Source organism: Boleophthalmus pectinirostris, unplaced genomic scaffold, assembly GCF_026225935.1.
Source record: "Boleophthalmus pectinirostris isolate CB_2022bp ecotype Guang Dong unplaced genomic scaffold, ASM2622593v1 HiC_scaffold_12, whole genome shotgun sequence".
NCBI classification, from domain to species: Eukaryota; Metazoa; Chordata; class Actinopteri; order Gobiiformes; family Gobiidae; genus Boleophthalmus; species Boleophthalmus pectinirostris.
The window spans coordinates 34,954,027-34,977,333 of record NW_026571018.1 but is presented as its reverse complement, the minus strand read 5'-3'; the positions used below and the strand labels follow the sequence as shown (position 1 = coordinate 34,977,333).

At 38.6% G+C, this 23,307-nt stretch overlaps 1 protein-coding gene across 1 annotated transcript in view; it reads left to right on the top strand.

Annotated features, from left to right (window-relative positions):
• Nucleotides 1–22,490, top strand: part of jakmip2 (janus kinase and microtubule interacting protein 2) — a 72,970-nt gene extending 50,480 nt beyond the window's left edge. The window contains exons 9-23 of the mRNA XM_055148553.1: nucleotides 176–232; nucleotides 312–434; nucleotides 819–947; nucleotides 1,614–1,697; nucleotides 1,827–1,889; nucleotides 4,109–4,207; nucleotides 9,576–9,677; nucleotides 10,186–10,239; nucleotides 10,320–10,385; nucleotides 10,485–10,553; nucleotides 12,127–12,204; nucleotides 14,772–14,822; nucleotides 16,852–17,004; nucleotides 19,872–19,937; nucleotides 22,440–22,490. Of these exons, the coding sequence (XP_055004528.1) occupies nucleotides 176–232; nucleotides 312–434; nucleotides 819–947; nucleotides 1,614–1,697; nucleotides 1,827–1,889; nucleotides 4,109–4,207; nucleotides 9,576–9,677; nucleotides 10,186–10,239; nucleotides 10,320–10,385; nucleotides 10,485–10,553; nucleotides 12,127–12,204; nucleotides 14,772–14,822; nucleotides 16,852–17,004; nucleotides 19,872–19,937; nucleotides 22,440–22,490 (1,245 nt within the window). The remainder of the gene's footprint in view (nucleotides 1–175; nucleotides 233–311; nucleotides 435–818; nucleotides 948–1,613; nucleotides 1,698–1,826; nucleotides 1,890–4,108; nucleotides 4,208–9,575; nucleotides 9,678–10,185; nucleotides 10,240–10,319; nucleotides 10,386–10,484; nucleotides 10,554–12,126; nucleotides 12,205–14,771; nucleotides 14,823–16,851; nucleotides 17,005–19,871; nucleotides 19,938–22,439) is intronic.
• Nucleotides 22,491–23,307: the final 817 nt, after the last annotated feature.

The window sequence follows — 23,307 nt, the reverse complement described above, 5'->3', positions numbered from 1 at the left end:
GAATATTTATTTGACCGTGATTTCTTTAGTACAAAATACATACTTGTACAATATCAGACTGTACAAATTTGTAGTCTGGATAATCAGATCCAACTACTACAAAAAGTACTTCATTATATTTTATGTATTGCATTTACAGGAATTCTATTTAATCAATGACCTTTTTATTTTCCAGGACAGAGAAAAGCTTCTGAGAAAGAAAAGGCATAAAAGAAGCTCCAGGCCCATTAAGGTAAACAGAAGTATTAGTCACATAAGTACTACTGTATGTATGTATTCATACACACTCTAACACACGTGTACTTTCACAGAGACATATTGTAGTGGACACGTTTTTCGGGTATGATGAAGAGTCTATGGACTCAGAGACCTCGTCTGTGGCCTCTTTTCGGATGGATCGGACTCCAGCCACTCCAGACGAGGACATAGAAGACGTGAGAAACAAAACCAGACAACAATAGAGTTCATACTTTGACTGTTTATTTATAGACTATGTATTTGATCCATTTAAACAGGGGACATTATGCAAAACCTACTTTTGAGCTTTCTCTCATAACATGATAACATTGTTCCCTCACCAAAAACATGCCTGAAGAGGTTTTAGATCTATCATACCTGCATTTATGAGTAATTTAGCGATCTGTTTTGGGCTCTATTCAACCTCTCCTTATGGTTAGCTGTAAAATTCTGTCCAATGCTCCACCCACAAGTCTACATTATCCATGCTCCCACGTGACAGTTCTGCATAAATATACAAAACCATGATACAAAACTGTACACAACATTTTGACAAACCTTCCTCTGTGTTTATGTTCCAGGCCGTAGCCAATGAGGAGTCGGAGCTGCGTTTCCGTCAGCTGACCCGAGAGTACCAGGCCCTGCAGCGAGCCTACGCCCTCCTCCAGGAGCAGAAGGGGGGCATGCTGGACGCCGAGATGGAGGCCAAGGCACGTCCTCTCAATATACACGACTCTTCTGTTCAGTCTATTCAGGAGACTTGTACTGTATATACTGTTTTTTACCTTCATTTACTTATACTACCACTACTAATTCAAGTTTTGTTTTTTTGTTTTTATTTGTGTCTTCTACTTTCTACACATAGAGAACACATCAAATATAAAAAGTAAAATACATATAGTCAAGAAAAAAGTTAAATTAAATATATATTTTTATTCACATCGTCAAAGTATCTACTCTTTGCCTTGTCGAAAATACTGCAAACCCTTGGCCTTCTTTCAGTGAACTTCATGAAATACAGGTCAAATTAAGTCTGCTGTGTGCTGTCAGCAACTAATTATAATAAAGCATTTCCCAAAATCAGTGCACGGTTAGCATGTTAGTTGTTTACTTTACCTTGATGGCAAAAAAAGCACTTATAAACTAATGGTGATTATTAAATTAAATTATAATCAGGACCAACTTTGGACCACTTTAAAATAACTAGTGTTTTTCATGTATTTCATGCAACAGTAAAAGTCTGGCTCTACTCATTTAATAAAGCAAATCTTGGATGTGATTTTTCCCCAACCCAGTCTTCCATACAGAACATACAGTATTTCTTTTTAGCTACTGCAAATGTATGTAGAGTAATCATTTTTGTTTTGGTGTTTTAGGCTCAAGAACAAATAAAAGCAGAAGTTCTCAGGTACAAAGCCAAAATAGAGGATTTGGAAAAAGAGCTGGCCCACAAAGGACAGGTGAGAACAAGATGACAAAAGAATAATAGACTGACAATAATTGGACTGTCACTTGAGGATGCATATGACTTGGTGGTAGATGTTCATGTATTTCAACCACACCTTAAACTACTGATGCTCTTTTTGCAGGACTCCAAATGGGTGGAGGAGAAGCAGCTCTTTCTGCAGAGGAATCAGGAGTTATTAGACAAGGTTGGGAACAGCATTACTCCTTACTCGGATCATTGCATTCTGTTGTTGTGTCCAAGGCAACAACATTTACACTGCGCTTCTCAGTGGCCTCTGTGTCTCAGTCAAAGGTCTCAGTGCAGTTTAACAGGAGGACTGGTCAGCAGATCTGTGTCGGGACAGTTTGAGGAGATGAAGAACTCTCTGGACAAAAGTGCCCTTTCTGAGTTGTCCTGCAAATTCAGTTTTCACCTACACCCTATACCTGGGGTGGGAATTTTTTATTTTTTTTCCATGGGGCCACATGAGAAACAGAAAATATTGTGAAGAGCTGGGCCTAAATGTTTAACTCAGTCCTGCATAATATGAATTGTATTTATTTATAAAAAAAAACAAACAGTAAATAGCTTTGTTTTGATGAGCTGCTAAGACCTCTGTTAAAGGTTGTATGGAGGATTTTTTTTTTGTTTCAAGTTGTCAGTGATAGATTATAGAGGTGCAGTAGCCTTGTAATTATGATGACCAAAAAAAAGAGAATAAAAATTCATCAACTCTGGACGTGGTGGGGCTAAACATTTGCCAATAGATAACGACACTGCCTCGTTATCTGTGAGCTGACAGGCTGTCAATCAATCTCCCTACGTTTCTAGTGTAACTGACTTGCCTGCGCCGCCGGTACGTGGTTTACGTACGACTGTCACGCAGTCCACAGACGCAAGACGCACAGACGCTGTTTACTCCACCAACGCAACAGTTCTTAGCGGCTTTTTTGACCTATATCTTCCTCGCAGTTCGCACAAAGTTTGTTGCAATGGCGACAAGAATCCAGGAGCAGTTCGCCGCAAAAGAAGTTTTTTGAGGTCGCTGAAAGAAGAAGACAAGGGGAAAAGCAGCGAAGCCAAACTAAGGTGATTCTTGAAGATTCATTCCAGCGATGGCGCGACTGAAGCAGACGCAGGGTCTAAAGACTGACGCACTGGTCCACAAATTACTCCTGGACAGGTCACTTCTGCTTATTATGAAAACGTACTTTATTTCCAAGAGCTAGACAAACGTTTTTCAGGACACGAAAGCGATATCCTATGTCTGAAAACGTAATTTTCAAGGCAAAGAAAGAGTCCGCTTGCTGCTGCGTGTTGTAGCTAGTTCATTCGCACTGAATCTCCACGCACTCTTTTCTGCACCCCTTTCCTGCTCCTGTCCCCGCTGCCCGATCCGCTCTTCCCCCTGCTCCTCAGTTCTCCGGGCACGGAATCTCCGCGCACCGCTCCTCTCTCCTCTCCGCTCCCCTCTCCTCTCTCCTCTCTCCCTGCTCCTCACTTCTCTGTCTTGCCTAACCAACACTGTAGTTAGTTGTTTACAAGTCATGTGCAGCGCACCGGCTGTAAACAAACCTGTTTCTGGCGTAAAGGCGGGAGGAGGCGTTTCTACGTAGGAGCTGTAGGGGAGGGGGGGTGGTTTCACGCATGCGCAACATTTGAAAAAGGACAAACAGTCGCTGGATTTCTCGTTCCTTGGAAAATCCTCTATACAACCTTTAATACCTCTAAAATAAAAGCAGTGTAGCTTTAGTCCATGCATGAGGTAAAATTATAAAGTATGTTCATTTTGTAATTCCAAATGATCTTAAACGGGCTGGTCAGAGTCAAGCAAAGGAGCGTATGTGGCCCCTGGAGCTGGACAATGCCCAGGTCTGCCCTATACACAACTACTTCCCTATGCTAAGTTGCGTTTATATATTTAAAAATCATAATAAATAATATGTTAATGAAAATCCACTGCTTCCTAAAATACAACTTTTTTTACTGGAAGTCAAATGTTCAGTTTCTGGTTGTGGGTCTGTCACCTACTTGTTTCTATGGATTTGTCATTGCTCTACTTCGATTGTTCCACTTTGCACTCTATGGAATGGACTCAATTACAGGTAGTATTGTATCTTTAAAAACCTAGAAAAACAGGCATTTTGACTGTGAGTAGGGACGCCTCTCCATAGATCTGACCTGTAACTTGGTCTGGTTTGGTTTCCATGAAGATATAAAGGTTTTATACCAACCATATTGTGAAACATTCCAGACAAAGCAATAACATCTCCATGGAGCAAAGCCTTTGACAGACCTTCCACTAGAAAAGTTACACAACGCTGCTTTAACAATGGAGAAAATGTTAAATAATAATACTTTATGACTATGAATCAGGAAAATCATCTATGTCTTCTTTAATTGTTTCTTCTCTGCCTTCTTTAGCTGGACAAGTCTGAGTCTGAGTGCAGTCGTGTGCAGCAGGAGCTTCAGGACTCGAGGGACCAGAATGAACTGTTAGAGTTCAGGATCCTGGAGCTGGAGGTAAAATACAGAATGTCCCATCGTCAAACTGACCCGAGAAAACCCACAGCATTCAGTGGAGAAAAGCACAGACATCAGCTAAACCTGTGCAGAACATGTACCAATAAATCAATGTTCTGCGATTTAAAGCTCCAAAATCATTTTACAAGCCCAAAATCAGGAACATGTTTACATACCGTTTATGTTACAGACATTTTCAGTCGCTTTGGTGCATTTTCTGAAACTTTTTTTTAAAAATCTGGCAAATATTTTCAGAACTTTGCAAAATGATTTCTTTATTTACTTTTTAATTTCTTTATTTCAGACACAAACATCATTCAGCCCATAGTTAAAAGGAAAAAACGGATACAAAAAAGACACAAAGTTAACCAAATTAGTCCATAAAGTTCATTAAAAAGTGTGGAGTTTCTGTGGCCAGTCTTTCTCAGACCAGACGTGTGATTTACACAAGACACAAAACAATTCAGAACTTTTGAAAAATTAAACTTTATGAATAAAATATAAAACACTTGTAAAAAGGACATTTTATGGTTCAAATACAAACACAGTGATCAGATTTCTAAACTTATCTAACCATTAACCAGACGCTTTCCTCAAAATTTCAGACCAGTAACTGTTTCTGATTTTTTGACAGTTAGATATATGTTCTAAATATGTTTACAATATTACACAAGCATTTTAGGGAACAAAAATACACAATTTTCAAATCTGTGCTTTTCAGAGGTTGTTTTCTGAACTGTGCTTGACTTGAACCTTAAAAACTCTATAAAAATTGTCTATAAAATCTTTTCATATTGTGAGTCGTGTGTGTTCAGTTTTGTGTCTTTAGTAGTGGTGGAAGTTAACGAATTGCAATAGTAAAAGTAAAATTTTTAGGTGTCTGTACCTTAACCCTTGAGTACATTTTACAGTGAATACTTCTTTTACTTTGCTACATTGGACAGTAAGTATCTGTACTTTCTACTTCACTACATTTTAGATCTGGACTGAAAAGTAAAAAGTACTTTTCTTTATGTCTTGAGACCTGCTGAAATGGTTGAGACTTATATTTGAGTTAACGTCCAAATTTTGAGCAAACCAAATACACAAAAAAAGTTACAAAATTGAAGAAATCGACTGAATCATTTAAAATCGGATAAATTTTGTTTTTGTCAAAAATCAGTGCACTTGATGCTTTAATTTTGTAAAAATCATTGCAAAATACTTTTTACAACTTTTTAAAGTACATTTTTAAACAGGTACAGTCTCTAATTTTACTTAAGTAGATTTTTTCATGAGATAATTTTACTTTTACTTAGTAATATTTTACCCCTGTATCTGTACTTTTACTTACTTTACAAAATTGAGTACTTCTCCCACCCCTGGTCTTTAGTCTATGGACTTAGATAAGAGTGTATGGAGTAAGAAAGCTGTCAAAAATATTTGTGCGCGTAAAATAGAAATCCGTGCATATTTGGCTGTAGTTGCGCATAAAATAAATATTTGTAAACTCTCAAATGACTCCAGTTGTACATAAAATATATTGTGTGTATTTTATCCATCAGAATACGAATTGAAAAATTACGACGTCATGAATTACAATCACGAAATGAAAATTTACGATTACGCTTTCATCAGTACGAATACGAATTCACAGACGGAACTTTACTGTCAAAAATACATCATCACTTCACAGACATTATCCATCGAGCAGAAGAAACATCGATCAAGATCAAGACTGCGCAGCTCAAGTTTGTAGCAGAGGGTAAACACAGAGTGGCTGTAGCCGTGAATGTTTTAATCTAAACATACAGAGAACCTGATATTTGTTAATTAGCCCTGGGATAACGTTACGTCGGATGTTAGCCAACTGGCTCCACTATGTTTTCTAACATATAGGTGCAATTTCCCGTTCAAAGGAGGTGTTTCTACACAATATTATACAGCAGCGTTCGGTTCCCGAATTCAAGACATTTTTACAATAGATTTTAATTAACCCACTTGTTGGTCGCTGTTGTAGCTTCTTGTGCTTTTACTCTGTTTTTACTCTGCTACAAACTTGAGCTGCACAGTCTTGATCTTTGATCGATGTTTCTTCTGCTCGATGGATAATGTCTGTGAAGTGATGACGTATTTTTGACAGTAAAGTTCCGTCTGTGAATTCGTATTCGTACTGATGAAAGTGTAATCGTAAATTTTCATTTCGTGATTGTAATTCATGACGTCGTAATTTTTCAATTCGTATTCTGATGGATAAAATACACACAATATATTTTATGTACGACTGGAGTCATTTGAGAGTTTACAAATATTTATTTTATGCGCAACTACAGCCAAATACGCACGGATTTCTATTTTACGCGCACAAATATTTTTGACAGCTTTCTTACTCCATAAGAGTGCAGTATTTATGTACACACACTACAGCACATGCAGAGAGTGTTACAGAGTGTATCGTTGTGTTTTAGTGTGATGTGATGTTTTGTAGAATTGATCTGAAGGTTAATGCTTGAAAATGGATAGAGATAGATACATGAATACATAAATACTTTACTAATATCGAAGGAAATTCAGTTTTAAATAAATATCTTAAAAGTGCACTGTGTAACTTTTTGGTTTGGGGTCCATCACCTGCTTATTTCTATGGAGATGTTGCCACAGTGTGACATTAAACAGCTCTGCTTTACATTTATTCAAATACAGGTGGTTTTATAGCTCAAATATATATATATATAAAAAAAAACAAAACAACAACAGGCATTCTGACTGAGAGCGGGGTCACGTCTCCACAGATCTGACCTGTAACTTGGTCTGGGTTGGTCTCCATGAAGATAGAAAGATTTAATACCAAGATACTCCACCTGAAAAGTCACACAATGAACGCACTTTGAAATATGAGCTGTATTTTTGCTCCTTCAGTGACAAACTTTGAAAATTTACTAGATTTTAGTGTCAAAGCGATTGAAAAAACAACTGTAAATCAATTCACAAGTCTGTATACTTTTTATTTAACAACGCAAACTGTTAAATGAACCGTTGTGCATTGTTAAATATGGAAGTGAAAATAACATGCCGTATCTAATTCTTGTACATTGCACCAGAACATTTTAATATTCATGTTATAGGAGACGTGAATCTGCAGTGGAATCAGGTTTATTGGGCCTTTATTGGACACTTAAATCATTGCAGTGTGTGTGTTTAAAGAGTGTGTCATTGTGTTTTAGTGTGATGTGAGGTTTTGTAGTTTTGATCTGAGGGTTAATGCTTGAAAATGGATAGAAATAGATACATAGATACATAAATACTTTACTGATCTCGAAGGAAGCTCCATTTTAAAGAAATATCTTAAAGAGTGCGCTGTGTAACTTTTATTGCTGTGGGTCCGTTACCTGAAAAACAGGCATTCTGACTGTGAGCGTGGTCGCCTCTCCACAGATCTGACCTGTAACTTAGCCAGGTTTGGTCTCCATGAAGATAGAAAGATTTAATATCAACCATATCGTGAAACATTTCAGACAAAACAATAACAGAAAACCAGCTCCTTCAGTGGCAGGCTTTGAATTTTTTATTTTTTTTTACTTTAGTGTCAAAGCGATTAAAAAAACAAACAAACTGTAAATCAATTTGCAATTCTACCTACTTTTTATTTAACAATGCAAACTCTTTTAAACTGTTGTGCATCTTTAGCTCAGATACAGAAGGTGAAAATAACATGCCGTATCTAATTCTCGTACATCGCACCAGAACATTTTAATATTCATGTTATAGGAGACGTGAATCAGCAGTGGAGTCAAATCTAGAACAGGGGTTTATTGGGCCTTTGTTGGACACTTAAATCATCTGATATCGAACGTAAAGTCTGGAGTACACGCTGTTCCTCATGTCGTCTCCTCGAGTGGATGTACAGACGGCTCACATGTCCGTCAGTCTGACTCTCCTCTATAATGGCCTTTGTGTGAGACTCTGGTGCACTGCAGAGGCCCGCAACACACAGGAGATGAGGCGCCCCCTACTGAGAACATCCAGGAAGTGCACTGAACTATGAAATAATAGAAGGTTCGATATAGATTAAAGGTCTCATATGACACAAAATGGATTCTTGTGAGGTTTAAGCCATGTTATAATGTTGTTACCTCATTGAAAATAGGCTTGAAGTTGTGTTTTGTTATTCACATACGTTTGAATAACCCTTTATTATTAGTCTGTCTACATCTCCACAGCTCAAAATGCTCCGTTCCTTCCACTTTGTGATGTCATGAAGTAGAAGTTTTCAAGTTGACAGCTACATTTTACTTTTAGTTCTTTAAAGATGAACTGAATTCTAGAGCTGAAATCATCCAAATGATTTTAGTGAAGGTGTGTGGAGTTTAAAAGCGCAGTGGAGCAGTTTCTGTATTATAATAACAATAAATAATAATACGATTTTATTTGTATAGCATTTTTCTTGCCAAAAATATACAGACTCCCTCGACAAAAAAATAAATTTAATTCAATAAATACAGTAAAACAGACAATTACCAAATTGTTACAGGACATGATCAAACAAATGCTTGCCTTGCTGTAATAAAAATGTTTTTAAGTTGGGTTTTAAAATTGCTAAGATGTTTAACCAATTAATTGAATTTTGATCATAATTTCGATTTGTGTGTCAAACGATCTCCAATTTCATATAATTAAGTTGAAACAATAAAGCTTTACCAAGTTTATTTTGGGATATTTTTGATATAAATAAGGATATTTATTTTATTTTTTAAATATAGAGATTTTAGAAAAGCTGGATATATAGATTATTTTGGATACATTTATGTTTTTCTGCCTTATTTCATGTTATATTTTATTCATTTTATGTTTAATAGGGTTTGGAAAACTGCTCTAAGGTACAGATTTGTAGCCTTTTTTTTTTTTTTTTTTTTAAGTTTTGCATAAATTATCAATAATAAAGTGTGTTGTTTTGTTTGGGTTTTTTTTTTGAGAGACTGAGAGAGAGAAATGCTGAATAAATGCATCATGGAACAAAAAATAATAATCTTGATTTCAATATTGACCAAAATAATCGTGATAATGATTTTTTCCATCATCAAGGAGCTCTACATTTAACTTTTCAGAGCTCATGGGGGAGTGAGTTCCAAAGGTAGAGGCACGAACCGAAAAGGTCCTGTCCCCTCTGGTGGTCAGATTGACGAGATTCCCACATGACATCACAAGGTGGAACAGAGCGTTTTCTGCTTGAGAGAAAAAACATAGATCAGAAAATAGCGTAAAATGGGCAATTCAAGGAAAAAAAAACCAAAAACAGACACATATTTGCATTATGATTCTGTGATTACTATTGTTATGTTGATGATATAAACTTCCAAACTCATATGTGTGTTTTTGTTTGTTTTTGCAGGAGCGTGAAAGGCGGTCTCCTCCCTTTAACCATTTTAAGATGCACCCGTTTTCTGAAGGAGTCAGTGCTCTCCAGATCTACTGCATGAAGGAGGGAGTCAAGGTCAGTCCCATCACAACACTAGGACTGCTTACACTGCCCATTTTACAAAAAAAAAACACAGTCAGGATCATGATTACTTACGATTTTGTTTTAAATTTGGCTTTTTGATGGGAAATTATGACGTCCCACAAGGGAATTCCACAACTGTTGCAACCATCGTCGTACACTGAGCAAAACTCCTCTAACGTACACATAAATTATGATTTGACAACAAAAAAATATAAGAAAACACCTTTATTTTGTTGAATTAATGCTGAAAGTATCCAAAAATGTGTTTCTTATGTGTAAATTAAACTTATGGACAGAATTCTCCACTTCACAGTAATTTTCAACATTTTCTCTACTTTTCTTCACAAGTGATGTAAAACTATACATTTATAATTACTACAAGTGTCATCACAGCAAATTAAATCAAAGATAATAAGAATTTTGTGTAATATGAGACCTTCAGACTTTTCCACATTCATAACAACATGGAAAAGTGAAACTATAAGTGTGTTTCTTTCAGGACGTGTGTATACCAGATCTGATCAAGCTTCTAGACATTCTCGGCGATAACGGGGTAAGTCTTATTGCACACAACAAAACTGTATTTCCTTTCATTTTCATTTCACTGTGTTCTTTTTTGTTTTTCTTTTGCAGAATTTAAGAAACGAGGAGCAAGTGGCCATCATTCAAGCTAGTACTGTGTTGTCATTAGCAGAAAAGGTAGGCTCCAGTTCTGTAATATTATACGAACATTTGAAGATTTTTCAGTGTGTTGAATGGGTAGAGTGAACTTTGTGAAATGTTTTTGTCCCCCTCTAGTGGATTCAGCAGATAGAAGGGACAGAGGCTGCGCTACACCAGAAAATGATGGACCTAGAGATAGAAATGGTTTGTGTTAATCTTTAATTTTGTATTTCTGATCATGTGATAATAACTTTTTTGTAGATATTAACTAGAGACAAACAGTTAAGCTGCGTTCAGACGTCAGGGCGTCTGGTTTACGTGCAAAGTGTATGTGGATGTGCGTTTTTGTGGAGCGTTGTTTTGGCGTGTCTTCAGGCGTCAGTGCGGTGAGTCTTGAGTGTTCAGGCGTTGACGGTCGGGACGCGTGTCCAGGGTGTTGGTGTCAGAAGTTGGTTGAAAAAGCTGAACTTTTGGCGTTGGACGTTATGTTATCCAGAAGAAGGAGAAGAAACAGAAAGATCCGGGAGCCACAAACACCAGAACAAGAAATCAACACCGTGTCCTTAGCAGATTATAAATATATACATCCCGCAACCACCAAGTCGATCACCTACCAGTGATGTCTTTTATGTCATAAATACACTAAAGTCACTCTCTCGAGCGGGAAAACAAGACACTTGCAGACCACAGCAGACGCCCTGGACACTCTGGATGTATATTTTTCCCGTTCATACGCGGCTTCCAAGATGCGCGTTGGAGCCGTCTGAACTCAAATGCAAAGCTGTCCAACTAGAGGCGCTGTCGGAGCCAGTTTATATTTATTTAAGAAATTATTAATTTGATATAATATTAAAACACGCTTTTTTTGTTATAAAATGTTGTATTTTAGGTCATCCTGATCTCTTCTCCCCTGCTCCTGCAGTCAGGTTTATCTAGCCACTTGTAGCAGCAGGGCGGGGAAGGCAGTGCCAGCACCTCACTATTTTGTGGCCACACTAAATTGCTAAAGAAAGTCAACCATGGAGAATATTATACTTTTGTTTTTTAAAATAAATGGATAAAGGCAATTTCTGGATCTCCTCAAGTGCTTATTTTTTATTGTGTGAGTTACAAACCTCCTTGAGCAAAAAGGGCACAGCAGGCGTCAAGAGGTGGTCTGAGAAGTGCAGCTTAAGAAGCAACAAAAAGCTACTTTCATGATGAAACATGATGAAAAGTGTATTTGAAAGGGACTATATTACATTATTTTCTGATTCTGTTATAATGTTGTTTCCTCTTCGAAAACAAACCTGGAGTTGTGTTTTGTTCCAATCACACATGTTGATCACACAAACCCTGCAGATTTAGACTCTTGTGATGTCATGTGGTAATACAGGTGCTCCACTGTGTTTTTAAACTCCATACACCTTCACTAGAATCATTTGGATCATTTCAGACGTGGAACTGTCTATCTCTACTAAACAAAAGGTAAAAGGTAACTGTTAACTTGAAAACTACCACTTCATGACATCACAAGACGAAACAGAGCATTTTGGGGCTTTGGAGATGTACACAGACTAATAATAAGGATTTCCTAAACAAGCGTGAATGAAACAAAACACAACTCCAGTTATGTTTGTGATAAAGAAACAACATTATAACATAGATCTGAAAAAAATGGCCCAAATATAATGAGCCAAGACCAAAACAAGGCAATAACTGTGACACGTGCAGCCGACCTTGTGCAAATGTTGGAGTTGTTTGGAGTTGTCACCATTTTGCGTTTAATTTTTTTCAGGAAATGTTCTGTAAGCAGAAAGGGTATCTAGAAGAGGAACTGGACTACAGAAAACAGGCTTTGGATCAGGCCTACATGGTACGTTCTTTGACATTTTTCTGTTGATACTTCGCAGCGACATCACGCGGGGGGTGTTCTACATGCATAGCTATTTGCAAAATGTTCAACAGTTACCATGGCGACACAATGCACACATTAGCCAACACAAACAAAAGATTTAAAGAAAATAAAAATGACCAAATGGCTTTAAACAGCACATTTTCAGTACAAGCGTTAATGGTATAATAACAAAATACACCAATATTTCCAGACAATAAAAAAGATTAAAAATAAAAGAAGCTTTTAAAACTTGCAATATCTACAGGAAATATCCATAATTTAACAGTATTATTCAGTATTATTTTCCCCTGCATTTTATTTTATTTGAGTGTATATGTATTTTTTCCTCTTTTATAGTAATTTTTTTTTATTTATAATTTTTTTTTATTTTTTATAATTTGTCAAGTTTGAGGGATTGAATACCCAACACATCAACAACAAGACAGACTTAACTAAATATAAAACTAACACGCATACAAAGAAAAAAATAAAATAAAATAAAAATACATAAATAAAAAAAATTAAAAAAAAAGGAGGGGGTGTAGTACAGAGTTTCTCAATGCAGTGTTTGTGTATTTATATTTTAGGGCTGTCAAATCAAATTTACATTTACATATTTTCTATTCCCTTCCCATATCTTTCGTTTGTTGGTACATAGTAAATTTTTTTATATATCGGCTCTGTATATTGTATATATTGTTTGTGTAATTTTAAAATCCCCAGTTATCCCCTGCGTTGATATCTGTATATTTGATTATGCTAAATAAATAATAATAATAATAATTTATTTAAAGGAAGGCCTATTTAACTAGTTAAAAAAAGAAAGTTTAAGAATACAAATCAGATCACCTTCTGTAAGTAAACTGTTTCTGGTCAGATTGCATTCAAATAAAGCTCAGAGTAAGTCTAATGTGAGTAACAGATCTTCTAACAGAGTAACTAGTGCATTCAGTTAGCATCACACCCTCTGAGAATATTGATAACTGCAGCTTCAAAGTGTGAAGATCACTCTTACAATGTCAAGTTAAGGCCGTCATACACCACAGGATTTTTTGGTCTTAAACAATTTTTAAACGTGCAACAAAAAACGCACACCACAGACACGAGGAGAATCTGATGAGACTTAAAATCTTCGATCGTAAAGACTGTAGGGGGAAATGTCTGCAGACCACAGGATATAAAGTTAAAAGCACACCTTGCGTCAGCTGTTTCCTGTCTACAGTAAAACCACTCACTTTGAGACTCTTAAGTGTTCAAACGATCAGACTCTGCACTTCTAGTTCAGATGCAACAAAACTGTGTTATTATTATTTGTGAAATGTGCAATACTTCAGATATGTGATTTTTAGAGCATTAAAGATTGGAGATAAAGTCCACGGGAAGTAGAGTCACTATCACTAATCTGCAGCTTCACCGCGATCTGTGCGCCGTGTGGATGTAAACAGACACATGTGAGGAAAAAGGCGAGATGTCTTTTTACTTTTAACCCTCTCCAGGCAGGCGTTGCAGATTTGCAACAGCTAAATGCCAATTACCTACTGACTCCAAATCCATATTTTATTAGCTTTTTTTTTTACTCAGGAGCCTTTTTTCCCATCCATGCTGATAAACATGGACGATGCAGACTGTGTAAGAACGGCTACACACAAACGACCTGCCAGAAGTGCAAAGTACTTCTGTTGTTTACAAAGAATAAAAATTGTTTCATGGAGCACCACACGAAAAAGTGATGTTGTTCTGCTACTGTAAAACTGTAACACTGTGCTTTATGTTTTCATTGTTATGAAAAGTGGTAAACACATAAAGTTATTGTTCATATCATTTTCAGTCTTCAGTGTTAATTTACCACACCGGACCAATGCTGCAAATCTGCAACATCCCAGAACACACTGGATGTGAAGGTCTCTCTCAAAAAGAAGTCAGGATTGTATATTACTACCCCATATGATCATTTTCCCCAAATATCAGATTTTTTTCCTGTTACTAAAATTTAATTTGAGCCTGAGAGGGTTAAAGAACGCCTCAAACTGGATTAGCAGCGGTTTTGTGGACTGGATGTCATTATTTGTGGAGGACATTTTTTATGGATAATGTGAGATGCTGCATTTTAAATTTACCACTTTATGAAAGGTGAGGAATAATTATATTCGCTGTTTCCTGACTTTGTATCTTGTGCCTCTGTGTCCATCAAGCAGGAGACCCCTGATGCTCTGTTTTATTGGCTTTTACTGTGGTTTGGTGGTTACGATCTGACAGAGAAGCTCAGAGTCACACACATGAGGAGAGCAGCGGCTTCAAAACTGCACATGAACACACAAAGACGGGTCACGCCTCCCTGAACTCGGGAAGAAGCAAAGCAATCGCAGCCAAAATCTGGCAAATCAACCTGTAGTGTGTGGCGGCCTTTAGGCTGTGGCACACGCTTTGACTTGTGAAAATACATAAAAACATCAGGAAGACGAGTAAAATGTGTTAAAACATCTGCCTTCCTGGAGCTGTCGGTGAAACTCTTACTAAACTTTAATAATTGACTTTTATCTCAACAGCAAATCCAGGAGCTCGAGGCAACGCTGTACAACGCCCTGCAACAAGATAAGGTGAGTCATGTGTGAGTCGAGGAAATCACTAAACTAAAGGTTATACTGGGAAAATGCAGACTGGGTACACATTACAATGACATGAACAGTGATCTAAACCAGGACTGAACCAGGACTAAAGCAGGATTAAAACAGGACTAAAACAGGACTGAGCCAGGACTAAAACAGGACTAAACCAGGACTAAAACAGGACTGAGCCAGGACTAAAGCAGGACTGAGCCAGGACTAAAGCAGGACTGAGCCAGGACTGAGCCAGGACTAAAACAGGACTGAAGCAGGACTAAACCAGGACTGAACCAGGACTAAAACAGGACTAAACCAGGACTGAACCAGGACTAAAACAGGACTGAACCAGGGCAGAACTAGGACTGAACCAGGACAGAACTAGGACTAAACCAGAACTAAACCAAGACTAAAGCAGGACTAAACCAGGACTAAACCAAGACTAAACCAAGACTAAAGCAGGACTAAACCAAGGCTAAACCAGGACTAAACCAATACTAAACCAAGACTAAACCAGGACTAAACCAAGACTAAACCAGGACTAAACCAATACTAAACCAAGACTAAACCAGGACTAAACCAAGACTAAACCAATACTAAACCAGGACTAAACCAAGACTAAACCAAGACTAAACCAGGACTAAACCAAGGCTAAACCAAGACTAAACCAGGAATAAACCAAGACTAAACCAGGACTAAACCAAGGCTAAACCAGGACTAAACCAAGACTAAAGCAGGACTAAACCAAGGCTAAACCAGGAATAAACCAAGACTAAACCAGGAATAAACCAAGACTAAACCAGGACTAAACCAAGACTAAAGCAGGACTAAACCAAGACTAAACCAAGACTAAAGCAGGACTAAACCAAGACTAAACCAAGACTAAAGCAGGACTAAACCAAGGCTAAACCAAGACTAAATCAGGACTAAACCAAGACTAAACCAGGACTAAACCAGGACTAAACCAGGACTAAACCAAGACTAAACCAAGACTAAAGCAGGACTAAACCAAGGCTAAACCAAGACTAAATCAGGACTAAACCAAGACTAAACCAGGACTAAACCAAGACTAAACCAAGACTAAACCAAGACTACGAGATTTGAATTTGACTTGAACTCCTCTGCTTGAGGCTGGTTAATTTACAGAGGTAGATTTTTTACCTGTTTTAGGTCTTTCTGACCGGTTTCAAGCTTCATCAGTGGTACACATTGTGACGCTTCATGTGGAGGGTCCGCCACCTGCTAGTCTCCACGGTGATGATGTTGCTTTACCTGGGATGTTTCACAATATGGCATTAAACATTTCTTATTCAAAAATACATAGACATATATGCATTCTTAACCTCATATTGTAGACAAAGTATTAGTATTAGACAAGCAGGTGGCAGACCCTCCACCCGGAAAGTTACATAATGAACCTTTAATTTTCCATGGAGTAGGAAATGACTTGTGATAAAATACAAATTCTTCTGTTATGATATTTTCTGCTTCCAACTGTACAAAGTCATACAAATGGAGCTCAACAATCCCTTCCACTTTTAAGTCAACTCCAGTTTTGGAAGTGATTTTTTTTTTCCTCATAGATTTTCCCCCAAAAAAATCTAATAATAACTTCAAATTCAAAGACATCGCTGAGACTAACCAGCTCCGTGTTCACTAATCTCCATAACACGCTGTCCAAAAAGCACATTTAAAACACAAGATTCAGCAAAATGTTTTAATAACTTTGTGGTTTATAAAGTTTCAGAAACCGGCTTTAAATAAAATTGCAGGTCTTGTGGTCATTAGTCACCACAGAGCGGATTAGCCCTGAGTAAGCCTGCAAACTTTTAATATATTTTTTTGGAAAGTCTATGAGAAAAATGAAACTTACTTCCAAAACGGGGTGTTGGCGGCCACTTTTGTGCTTCAAAACTCATCCATACTGGTCGAAAACTTCTCAAATTACGATAAATAATCCGCTCACGATGCCAAATTTGACTTAGATTTTGTGTATTGTTAGTGTAATATTTTGTGCTGGTTTCAGGTGATAAAGTACGGCGAGCCCCTGAATGAGCTGCAGAAGGACGAGCTGAGGACGGCCGTGGAGAAGCTCAGGAGGCAGATGTTGAGGAAGAGCCGAGAGTACGACTGTCAGATCCTCCAGGAACGCATGGAGCTGCTGCACCAAGCTCACCAGGTACAGCAGATGGTGATAAGAGTTGTTTACGCTTTTATTTGTGGGTTTCAGATGATACAGCAACATTCTATTGGCCGATATTAATGAATACAGATGGAGGCAGTCAAATGAATACAGTTAAAATGCAAAATGATGTTGTAATAATGAGTGCGTATACATGCACATCAATAACCTGGTTATGATCGGGTTTTTTGAGTATCCTGGTTTCTTCATGGTGCATGTAAACGCAGTAACCCGGTTTCAGTAACCCGGTTATGGCAGTGTCCTGGTTATTAGTAACCGGGTTACTGTAGCTGGTTTATTCCGATAGTAACTGGGATACTGTGGCATGTAAACACAGTATCCTGGTTACTGCAACATAAAGTTGAGTGTGCAAGCGTCCAAAAGACACTTTCACCACAACAGTAGCGACATAAATACATTCCATTCCATTTTCTTCCACTTATCCGGGGCCGGGTCGCGGAGGCAGCAGTCTAAGCAGGGACTCCCAGACTTCCCTTTCCACGCACACTTCTTCCAGCTCCTCCGGGGGGACCCCGAGGGGTTCCCAGGCCAGCCAAGAAACATAGTCCCTCCAGCGTGTCCTGGGTCTTCCCCGGGGCCTCCTCCCAGTGGGACATGCCCAGAACACCTCCCAAGGGAGGCGCCCAGGAGGCATCCGGAACAGATGCCCGAACCACCTCAGCTGACTCCTCTCGACGTGAAGGAGCAGCGGCTCTACTCCGAGCTCCTCCCGTGTGACTGAGCTCCTCACCCTGTCTCTAAGGGAGCGCCCAGCCACCCTGCGGAGGAAACTCATTTCGGCCGCTTGTATCCGCGATCTCGTCCTTTCGGTCATTACCCAGAGCTCATGACCATAGGTGAGGTTGGGAACGTAGACTGACCAGTAAATCGAGAGCTTTGCCTTTCGACTCAGCTCCTTCTTCACCACAACGGTCCGATACAGCGACCGCATCACTTCCGAAGCTGCACCGATCCGCCTGTCAATCTCACGCTCCATCCTCCCCTCACTCGTGAACAAGACCCCGAGATACTTGAACTCCTCCACTTGAAGCAGGGACTCTCCACCCACCCGGAGAGGGCAAGCCACCTTTTTCCGGTCTAGAACCATGGCCTCAGACTTAGAAGAGCTGATCCTCATCCCAGCCGCTTCACACTCGGCTGCAAACCGCCCCAGTGCACATTGCAGGTCCTGGTTCGATGAAGCCAACAGAACAACATCATCCGCAAACAGCAGAGATGAAATCCTGTGGTCCCCAAACCGGACCCCCTCCGGCCCCTGACTGCGCCTAGAAATTCTGTCCATAAAAACAATGAACAGAACCGGTGACAAAGAGCAGCCCTGGCGGAGTCCAACATGCACCGGGAACAGGTCTGACTTACTGCCCGCAATACGAACACAGCTCCTGCTCCGGTCATACAGGGACCGGACAGCCCTTAGCAAAGGGCCCCAAACCCCAAACTCCCAGAGCACCCCCCACAGGACACCACGAGGGACACGGTCGAAAGCCTTCTCCAGATCCACAAAGCACATGTTGGGGAAACTCCCATGAACCCTCGAGCACCCGAGGGAGAGTGTAGAGCTGGTCCACTGTTGCACGGCCGTGAAACACTGGACATAAATAAATTGACCAACATAAATAAAGTGACCACACGAGTAAAATGACTGTAAAATTAAGAGCTGCGCTAAACCTGCACATGTTCGACCTGCACTCGTGTGATCGCTGAAAAGCTAAAACATGAACTATCTCCTGTACAACACACACACAGAACAGACTTACCATCATCAGCACCTCCTCTGTCACAAAAAGAACACACATAATCCACAGAGTCATGTCATTTAGTCCAGAAGAAGCTGAATCGCATCAGCGGCACAAGGAGCAGCTGTTTTTATCACCACTAACAGTTTATGCTAATTAGCGATGCAGCCTTAAGTTTCATTTCTGTAAAACGTAAACAAATGTGATCAGAGCTGAATTATATGATCAAACGGGCTGATGTGGCTCTACAGTGGTTCTGGTTTATATGTTGTAAAGTTGAGTTTATTTATGCAGAAGATTTTAATGAAGAATCTGTTGGGTTTGATGTGTGCAGTGGATTGTGGGAGATCTCGTAGCTCCTTAGGTTCTTATGCTAAAGGAGCTCACGGTTTGTATTTTTCCTGGTTTATGAAATTGATTTAAGTTAATTTTTGCGCTTCCGCATTTGTAAGATTATGTCAAGAAACCGGGATACTCCATTTGATTAAGTATACGCGGATATGAGTGTCCCGGTTTCTCAGTGCGCATGTAAACGCAGTAACACGAATACTGACATAACCGGGATATGGCTAATAACCGGGAGACTGATGTGCATGTGTACGCACTCAATGTCACTTTTGGGTTTAGACAATAATTGAAGATACCAGGGTCAACATTTTTTAATTTACCTTTTGGATATTTCATGGTAAAGCAGGGTGTAGTGAAATCTGGCTCTTGCCCCCATCCCAGTCAAAAGTTTGGACGCTGAATGAGAGGGCGTGTCCAAACTTTTGAACACACCCTCTCATTCAGTGTGTTTTTACTACTTTCTCCATTTTATATACACACAGAAGACATCAAATATATGAAGTAAGATATATGTTATGCAAGAAAAAAGTGAAATAATGCTACAAAATATTTTCCCACAAAGTACAGGGTAGATACTTTGAGGATTTGAATATAAAATATATAAAAAAATATGTTAAGAAATTTTTGCTACACAGTTCCATATATCTTACTTCATATATTTGATGTCTTCTGTATGAATGGAGAAATGGAGAAATGTAGTCAAAATAAAGAAAAAAAAAAGCACTGAATGATGTATATGTTGGGGGTGACTGTTTGCAGAGAATCCGTGACCTCGAGGACAAGACAGAGATCCAGAGGAGGCAGATTAAAGACCTGGAAGAAAAGGTAAAGGTTTTGAATGTATTTTACTCAGTCAAAAACTACATCAAAATCTCCCCACTTCTCTCCACTGATCTGCCATTTGTGGCGTCAAATGCTTGTCTCCATGGAGATTGACTAATTTAGATTTAGAACTAAACCTTTTAGAGGTACTAATTAGGGATGGGCATGATTAGTCGATTAATCGATAATTGATCATTAAGAATTTCATCGATTACGTTCATTTTAATCAACAAACCGAATGTAGGTTGCTGTGTGTATCGTGACTAAACAGGTGTGTACATGTGTCTCTGCATCAGAAGGAGCGAGACACAAACAGTGGGTCAGTCTGCAACGTACCGAAGCACAAATGTGTATTTAACGATGATTTGTACAAGAAATTCCACGCTTTCCGTTGCGTTCGGGGACAAGTGTGAGTCCATGTGCACAGTGTACAAAGCAGCACATATGTTTCGGTGTCCAGTGGGAAAAAGTTTTACCAGGTGAGAGTCGCGCAATGTCGATGACGAGTCCCCACCTCCCTCCCCCCGTACGGTGTCCTGGTTTTGACAAACGCAAATCTGGTCACACTAACCTGTATTCACCTGAGTCATGTCTTTTAATCTGACAGAAATTAACCACATCAGCGACACAAGAGCTGTAGTTTTATCTTCGCTTAGCTTTATGCAAATTAGCGATGCGGTTTTAAGTTTCGTTTCTGTGAGATTTGAACAAAACTGAATTAAACACATTATAATGTCAAACGGGCTGATGTGGCTCTAGAGTCGTTACAGTTTATATGTCGTAAAGTTGAATTTATTTATACATATTAGTAGTGCAGATAGTAATAATAATGATGATCATTTTAATATAAAAACGTTAATGATTAATCGATAATCGATCATTAATTCTTCCGACGATCAATTAAGAAAATTTCATCGAATGCCCATCCCTAGTACTAATATTCAAAATAAACAGCAAAAACACTTAGAGAGACTTAAGTAAGGCACAATTATACAGAAAAGAATGATATACATTATACAAGTTGAATAAAACATAGTAAAAGTGTAAGTTTAAAGTCATACTGTGGAACATTCCAGCCAAAGCAATACTCCATGGAGACAAGCAGATGACGAACCTTCCACCAGAAGTTACACAGTGTGTCTTGTGGCCACACCAACTTGTCAAAACCTGACCTCATCACATCTCAGAAGCTCAGCAGGTCTGGGCCTGGGTAGTGCTTGGACGGGAGACCACTAGGAAAATCAGGTGCCACAGAGGGACGCCAGGGGCAAAAACATTGTGCCCTTAGACAAGGCACTTCACCCATTTTGCCTAGTTTGAATGTTGTGTGTCTTCTACCATACAGGTGCTCCAGGTCAGGTCTGACCTCTGCTCAAATCCATCCTGACCCCCCGATCCAAACAGAAATGGGTTCAATTAATGAGACCCGACCCGACCCAAACCCGTACACATTAATACTACTGGGTCCGGTCAAGTGGTAATGGAGGGAAACGGGCAGATTTTTGACATTCAAATGTCTCTGAAACTAGAGGGACTATTGAAATAAGTAAAGTATCAGAATGTAGGAAAGAGTTAACACTCCAACAGGGTAAAGTTAAACCTGTGATATTCTTTCAAGTTGTTGACAAAAAATTTAAAAACTCATGTCAGTAATGGAGGGAATGAAATATGCAGCACTTTTTGGGCAATAAATCCAAACAGTGATAACTCTTGGTTCTCACTTACATATCCTTAACAAACTGGTTTGAATATTTGCTTCATATAGTTTTCTACCATATGGTACAAGATTAGGTTGAAAAACCTCTTACTTTTTGAGTCATGAGATTTTTTATTAAGAAAGGTCATGGTAACGGAGGGAAAAGTAACGGAGGGAAAATTGTGCAAACAAGTAGAAGGTGCATGATTTTGCATAATTTGTCAGCTTTTTTCTTCTGAATACTTTAATATTACTTCAAAATGAAAGGAAACTATTTCTATAAAATATGTCAGTCCTTCCAAGCAAATTTTTTATCATTTTAAATACTTTTTTTTTTTTTTTTTTTTTTTGAAAAATCATGTACCTTCATCAACAGTTCAAAGATGGAATAACACAAGATATGATGAAATACATCCATTTATTTACATGATTTGCAGGTCTTTGAAATTTGGGAAATATTTTTAGTTTCATGTTGCATACATGGTCTGTTTAAAATGTATGTAACTTTAGAACCAGAACTAGAGTACATATTCTATCTGTTGAATACATTTTTATATCAGATGCATTAACTTGAATTTTTGGCCTTGCTGTTTACTTCTGCTTGACCGGGCCCTAAAGTGTTGTGCCCCGCTGCAGCTGATTCATCTAAACATTGATGCTGTGATATGATTACTTCAAAATGCAAAAGTCTTCTTCATAGTCTTTTTCTCCTGTGTGTGTCTTCTGTCACTAACGATCTGAGTGTGGCATTAATTGTCTTCCTCTTCTTTCCTCCTCCTCCCTTTCTCCTCTTGTCGTTTCTTCTACAGTTTTTGTTTCTCTTCTTGTTCTTTTCTCTCGCTTTTATCCTTTGGCCTTGAGGTGGTGTGCCGTAGCAGAGGTGAGTGTCTCTGATCCAAATCATCACCATCTTTTCCTTTTTAACATTACTCCATTGTTCAGGCTGACAGTACAACACTGACTGTCACTCATACCATTTCTAGAGTCATTTATAATTTGATTTGCATCACTAGTTTCTTTGGTCTATTCTTTGCATTTTTAACCTTTTTGTTCTTGTCATTAACTAGGGTTAAATCAGATATGTCCAGACAGTTACTCTTACTTCTATTTGAGTAGTAGTTTCCCTAAAAACTTTTTACGCTCTCTTGAGAAATGTTGCGTTAACAATATTAAGACTAAAAGCTGAAAAAGTCAAATTTGCTTAACACAGAAAACTGGACTAAACTAGGACTAGAACAGGACAAGTATAAACACAACCTTAGTTCATTATTAACATTTATTTTTTCCATTTGTAGTTTCGTGTAACCCTTTTTTTTTCTTTTTTTTGACAACTACAACTACATTCCTTGAGCATTTGACTCATTTCTGTCTCTCTTTTAGGTCTGTCCAATCAGAGTGCGTGTCCCTGGCTGCAGCGCTTTGGTCCGGGGCGCGCAGTGGAGTTTAATGTGTCTCAAAGTGGTTGGTGTTTTTGGTGGATGTCAAGTGCTTCAAGTCTTCTGGTTCCTCTTTATTTTCTGTTTTTTGGGATCGTTTTCTCAGGACACTGCCAGGTTTGAGATGGACATACAGACATCTGCCAAAACCTACATTCAATCTCCATTCATGACCCGCTGTAGGTTCAGGGGACGTCACAACGCTGTGGAATCCCTGTAGTTTAAACCGAGCTGGAGGACA